Source organism: Clupea harengus, chromosome 15 (assembly GCF_900700415.2).
Source record: "Clupea harengus chromosome 15, Ch_v2.0.2, whole genome shotgun sequence".
Taxonomy (NCBI): Eukaryota; Metazoa; Chordata; class Actinopteri; order Clupeiformes; family Clupeidae; genus Clupea; species Clupea harengus.
The window spans coordinates 11,402,981-11,409,534 of record NC_045166.1 but is presented as its reverse complement, the minus strand read 5'-3'; the positions used below and the strand labels follow the sequence as shown (position 1 = coordinate 11,409,534).

At 43.0% G+C, this 6,554-nt stretch overlaps 1 protein-coding gene across 1 annotated transcript; it reads left to right on the top strand.

Moving 5' to 3' along the window:
* Positions 1–689: 689 nt before the first annotated feature.
* six1b (SIX homeobox 1b) lies at positions 690–5,435 on the top strand. The gene is made up of 2 exons (XM_012824774.3): positions 690–1,471; positions 2,524–5,435. The coding sequence occupies exons 1-2, from the start codon at positions 912–914 to the stop codon at positions 2,816–2,818; spliced, it is 855 nt and encodes a 284-aa protein (XP_012680228.1). The 5' UTR covers positions 690–911; the 3' UTR covers positions 2,819–5,435.
* Positions 5,436–6,554: the final 1,119 nt, after the last annotated feature.

The following is a 6,554-nucleotide window of genomic DNA, read 5'->3' as shown; positions in this document are numbered from 1 at the left end:
CAGCGGGCGCATGCACCTCAAAGCAGGGCACGGTAGCCTAACAAAGGGTTGTTTGCATAAATGCTTCTAAAGGGGACAGGCGCGCATCAGATGAACCAAGGGATTTATCTATCGTCAGGTGCGCGTAATACAAGTGGACCAAAGAGCGACTACCGTTCTGTGCGCATCTGCCCTCTGTCCTAAAGGATAACCGTAGGCTGCTGTCAACTGTGAAAACGGCCCATCTCTTGCCTGAGCTATCATGATAACAGCTTATCTTGATATGAACTAGAGCAGTCACCTTTGAAATGAGTCGTGGAAACGCGTTTTATCGTATTGAATTCTGCCTATTGGATCTTAAAGTGGAATGCTGGTAAATAATATATTAAAATGCAATACATTACCAAGGGCGCTCATCGTTTCATTAATAATTAATAGACAAAACTGGTTTAGTTAAATATAAGATCGGTTAAAAATGCCGGATAGAGGGTTTGAATTTGAAGTACAGCCTGTGGAAGTCTGCTGTAATTGATTAGCATTGAGGTGCCCTGCTCCCTCAGGTAAAACTGGAGATGGGGGATCTAGTTTCAACCCATCGAGACCCCGGGGGAGGAAATGCGAGCGAACTTTGGTCGACTACGCAGCCACGATAGGGTGGACCGGGAGCCAATCAACGAACGCGCAGAGCTCTTTTACCGCGACATGACTTGGTGTGGAGCAAGCTGTCTCGAGCAAACGTCCTAGGCTCTGAGCGCGCGCCGTGGACTGGACTGCAACTACACCCACGAAATTGCGTAAAGTCTCTTCTCAGGGTCGACAGTCGTCGCGTTAGACACCATCTTATCTCTTTCGTGTGTCCCCATACCGCTCCTTTCACAAGGTAGGGGAGAGCGGTTTGGTTTTTTGGAGCTAAGGCGTACCCATCAGACGTCATGTCAATGTTGCCCTCTTTCGGATTCACCCAGGAGCAAGTAGCGTGCGTATGTGAGGTACTGCAACAGGGGGGGAACCTCGAGCGACTGGGCCGCTTCCTCTGGTCGCTCCCTGCCTGCGACCACCTCCACAAGAACGAGAGCGTTCTAAAAGCAAAAGCCGTGGTCGCTTTCCACAGGGGGAACTTCCGAGAGCTCTACAAGATACTAGAGAGTCACCAGTTCTCGCCGCACAACCACCCGAAGCTTCAGCAGCTATGGCTTAAGGCCCACTACATTGAGGCTGAGAAGCTGAGAGGACGGCCACTGGGTGCAGTGGGGAAATACCGGGTGCGGAGGAAATTTCCCTTGCCACGTACTATCTGGGATGGCGAGGAGACCAGCTACTGCTTCAAGGAGAAGTCCCGGGGCGTCCTGCGGGAGTGGTATACTCACAACCCGTACCCCTCTCCCCGGGAGAAACGAGAGTTGGCAGAGGCTACCGGGTTAACCACCACACAAGTCAGCAACTGGTTCAAAAACAGGAGGCAGAGAGACCGAGCAGCGGAGGCAAAAGAGAGGTATTTCACATCTTGTATCATCTCAGAACTTGTTTAATCCTGACACCTTGACTGTTGTGATTTTTTCAGAGGAGGAAATTATGTATCATTATAATGTAAATTATTACACATAAACACCATGTTATTATTGTTATTATTATTATTATTATTACTGTTATTATTATTATCTGGTCCACTGCGCTGTGGAAGTGCTGTTTGTTATGAACATTTACTGCCTTTCGGCAAGTTGAGCGCACGTGTCTCTTAAAGGCGAAGGCCAGTGTCATAAAAACAATCTACAGTCAGATGAAAACAACAACAGAGACAGCATCTGTGTTCGCAAATATCAGGTCACATTGTACACTTTACCTATTAACCGTGCTAACCGTGCCTAGCTGTCCGCTAGTTCAACGCATAAAATGTCGAAATATTAACCAAAATGGTTGTTGAGTATTTGGTTACATACTGAGGCCTAACAGATAATAACAGGCTGTTTGACAGTCAAGCTATCCAGCCACGTAGAATGGGAATATAAGTGCTGTTTCCTCAACACATCTAATGTTGACTTTATATAATTTTGTGTGATTTAGGCTACATTTTGTACCGTTTCGATTCAAAGACAGACCAATTTTGCACAGTTCAAACTGGGCAATGGTGTTCTTTTTCTTATAGCCGCATTGTCTGTGTTATAGAAGAGTACTATGAAGTTCAGAAAATGTTTGATATTTTTATTAACTATATTTAGTTATTTCACCTTGTGACACAACGGGCTATTTGGTTATGCTGCATTGTGTCTGGCCTGTAAAAATACAATGGTCGGCTTGTAGTCAAATATAGACAAATTATGGGAAAATCAGGCAACCTGAAATCTAATTCTTCCTATTACACTGGCCTACATTGTTCTAGCGATTACTTTCACTTTTACGCAAACGTATTGCAAAATATACAGCATTGAAATGTAGTGATACAGGCCTACATCAAGTTAACTTGGGGCATATGAAATATAGTTTTTCTATGGTCACTCAGTTCGTATATGGATTTATGTATCTCACGCTGCCCATTCCGTGTCACAGAGAGAACAGCGAGAACAACAACTCGGGCGCCAACAAACAGAACCAGCTGTCACCGCTGGACGGCGGGAAGTCCCTCATGTCCAGCTCGGAGGACGAGTTCTCACCCCCACAGAGCCCCGACCAGAACAACGTGCTCCTGCTCCAGGGTAACATGAGTCACCCCGGGGCGTCTGCTTACCCTATGGCCGGTCTCGGCGCCGCGCAGTCGGTGCACGGAATGCAAGGACATCCACACCAGCTACAGGACTCTTTGCTGGGACCTCTAACGTCGAGCCTGGTGGATCTCGGTTCTTAAACGATGGCGAAGCTTTTATTTATTTTTTTGTTTATTTTTTACGTATAACATAAACTGAGATTGGCCACTTTTGCTGTATATATATGAAATATAAAATATAATTCTAAAAATTCTTAGGTTATCTGTTGTGGACAGGCACTCACTGGTAGGCCACACCATAGTTATACGTGGACTGACATTTGCCAAGTCGTTAAACTGGTCAGATGGCTTTAACCAAAAGCAGTTAATAAAACACATGCTCTTCTGCAATCGCATACCATCTCCGCTGTATTTTCTCCTGACACAGAAAGTGCTTAAAATGAAGCACTATTTTTCCTTCTAATATTAATAGTTAACTCGGTTTAATAGTTAAATTGTTAACTCGAATTTGTTTTGATACTATTAAGAATATATATATATATATTCTTGCCACAAAAACAGCACCTAGTGGTCAGTAAGCTTGGCCTATATTACCAATACTGACTGACAGAAATAGAATGAGCTCGAATAAATTGTTTCTTTAATTCAATATAATTTACCATGTTGAAATGGTTCTAGAAAATATAGTATACAACCTAAAGGCAGGATCGTATATATTTGTAAATGTCAGTATAAAAAAGAAATCTCTCGAAAATATCTTATTGATGCTAAAGTGTGTCACCTCATAACAATTTGGCGCAGTTACTGACCAAGCAAAACAAAATCATTTTCTATTTGAGGAACGTAGGCTGCACTGTGAAAAAACACATCCCTGCATTTATTTGATTTTAAGCATATGTACGAAGCAAGACCTTTTCCACTCTCACTTCTTATTAATTGAATATTCTGAGAGCAGCTATGAGCCAATTAATGATCATCGCAGTATAGATTAAGCAAATGAGACTAAACCTGCGGCATCCCTGCAACAACAATACTGATAACAACATTAATATAAACAACAAACAGAAGAGCCTCCATGATGCCTTTGAGGTCCTGCGAGGGTCTCCGGAAGGAGAGGACTCCGCTCTGGAAGTGCGTGGTGCCTTTGTGGTCGAAGCGGATCGCCGGGTCCGCAGTGGCGTGTTTATTTTGCGCGCTCTGTGTTTGTTCTGGCGGTTCTGGGCCAGAGAGAAGACCCACCAGCTGGGGGAGAGGCACGCTCACGTGGCACCATTCATAAATCGCTTATTCAACATCATGAGCAAACATCACACTGTTGAATTGTCCTCTACCAGCGAACAATTAGTGCAAATTGTCGAGCAGTGAATTATTCACACAGAGCATGTTTATTCATTAAGGCAATTGTGCGTATCAGGGCCCTAATTTACTGTCCATACAACCTACATGATTTGGAAATGTACATATTTGTTTTTGCTGAAAGTAATATACCAGATTTTCAGCATATGCTCTGCAAATGGCTGAGTGTGGTTCTTCTGATATTGGACTATCTTCAAATTTATCTTCGCTAAAATCAACAATGCGGTTTAATTGTCTCATAAATGTAAGCCGCATATCTGTGACTGTTTACAGGAGTTAATTGGGACTTCCGGTTTAAGGGTAAAAGGCAGCCCCATCCATTCCGAGTTTGTGTGTTTTGCAGTCAAGGATTCTTTATTGAGACTCATGTTCTTTGGTGCACCGAAAAAGTTTGGACGTGGAGTAGCCTCCCACCCATCCTATGCGCTCATGTCAGGGTAATTGTTTTCAACAGAGAGCACCGAGGATTTCCTGCCCCTAATCGGAACCAGTTGTTGCCCGCATTACTCTGTGATTGTGGAAGATTGGAGGGCCAGTACCGCCCGTATAGTGGCGCTCAAACCTTCCTCGGTGAGCTTTAAACCGACATTTATCCGTAAGAAAAATATCTCAGTCCACCACGATGAGCAGCGATGTCACTCACTTTAAAAGGACTGTAGAGAGATCCTGCTTTATGTGAAGACGGGCTTTCATCTCAACTGCCAGCAATGTTTTTAGAGACTACATCTCCAAGCTGAAACAACATCTCTTTAAGTCTAGTAATTAAAATTCAGAATGAACGCGAATCAGAATTCTTTTGTCGTGTATTTTTTTCTTTTTTTTTTCTTGCTGTGGCCTTTGCTGTTCCACTCAGGAAACTAATTTCGGGTTGTCACATTTCATCACCAGTCCTTTAGGAAGGCCACCTTAGACCATGACATCATGCGCATAGAGTCAGCGCATGTTTTCCCAACCACGGAGACCAAATGTCAGGCTTTTGCGGGAACAAAGATATTTTTTATTGGTTGTACCGTCGGTCTACATATGCCTGGAGTCTGCAGATCTTGTCCTCCTGGAAACAAGGACGCAAGTCGTGCGGCAGTGTCAAAATTGCGCAATCCAAAAGTCTTGCCAAATTCGACATGGACTACAAAAAGACATATAAAATATCCATACAATAGTATCGCTAAAGCGGTGCAGATTTTAATGGAATTATGCTCTTTTGTTCTTGAATAGCCTACCAAAGTTTGACTTTTAATATTGACTTCCTCCATGAAAAGGTCACAGAGTTAATTTGCAGTATGGTACAAACATATCTGAGGAAGACAACCGTCAGCTGAAATTTCATCTGAAAATGTAAACACACATTCTGCATCTCTTTTTAAAAAGTAATGTTTTAAAATAAAAATAATGTCATACCAGTTGGGTGATTTTTACAAATATAGCAGCCAAAAAAAGTTATTTTGAATTTGTTGTTTTATTAATTCAGTTATATATTAATCAGACCTGGTGCAAGGCTCAAACACCTTTAAAACCTTAACACAAGATCATGCAAATACCTGAACAAATAACTGGATATTTGCTGGAAATAAACTAATAAAAAATGGTGCATGATTCAAGACAATTTGAGGAAAAATCAATCATAGTGATAATCAATCTTATAATCCTTAACCCTTGGGCAAAACTAGTTGCGTGCAAATTCAAGAATTTAGTATGTGTTGGCCTCGTTGGACTGGCTTTCGCAACATAAATGTGGCACTAAGGTCAGCAGAAACCACCAAATGATATGTTCTAGTCAAGTAACAGTGGAGCTGCTGCTGCTCAACTGTTAGTAAATGTAAAAGTGACCTTTTCAAAGTTCCCCTTTATTTCAACCACTGTATGTGTCATTCTGTCCGCTCAAGAAAGGACAAACACAACATGAGAACATTCACAAACACAGGCACACAGAACTGATTTTCAGAAAACAACATACCTATTGTCAAGCTCAAATACTCACACACACACACACACACACACACACACACACACACACACACACACACACACACACACACACACACACACACACACACACACACACACACACATAGACACAAACACACACTCACAGTCCACATAGCTAGCAAACCCATGATTTAGCCACATTCGTTTCCTGGTGATACACAGGGCATGAGCAATAGGCCAAGCGAGGGGAGAGGAACTTGTTCGATGGTTCTTGCAGCACAGTGTTCCCTCGGTGAAGCCGTTCTCAAAATATCTGATCCGGAAGCTCTAGCTGGCTCGGTACCACGGCTCGGTAACACAATGGGCTGTTGGGCTCACGTTTCTCTCCCTTAACCTTCCCCCCAACCCCCACCTAAATACAGTGCATTCACCCAACCCAGGGCCACTAAATGAAGGGGACTGCAGATCGTACTGGGGGCCAGCCCTGCCCAAATGACAAAAAGACAAACAGAGTTTTTTCCTTCTTCTTCGTCTTCATTTTTTCCTTCCCCTTCATCTTTTTTTTTTTCTTATGTGGTCTGAGAGAGGGTTTTTC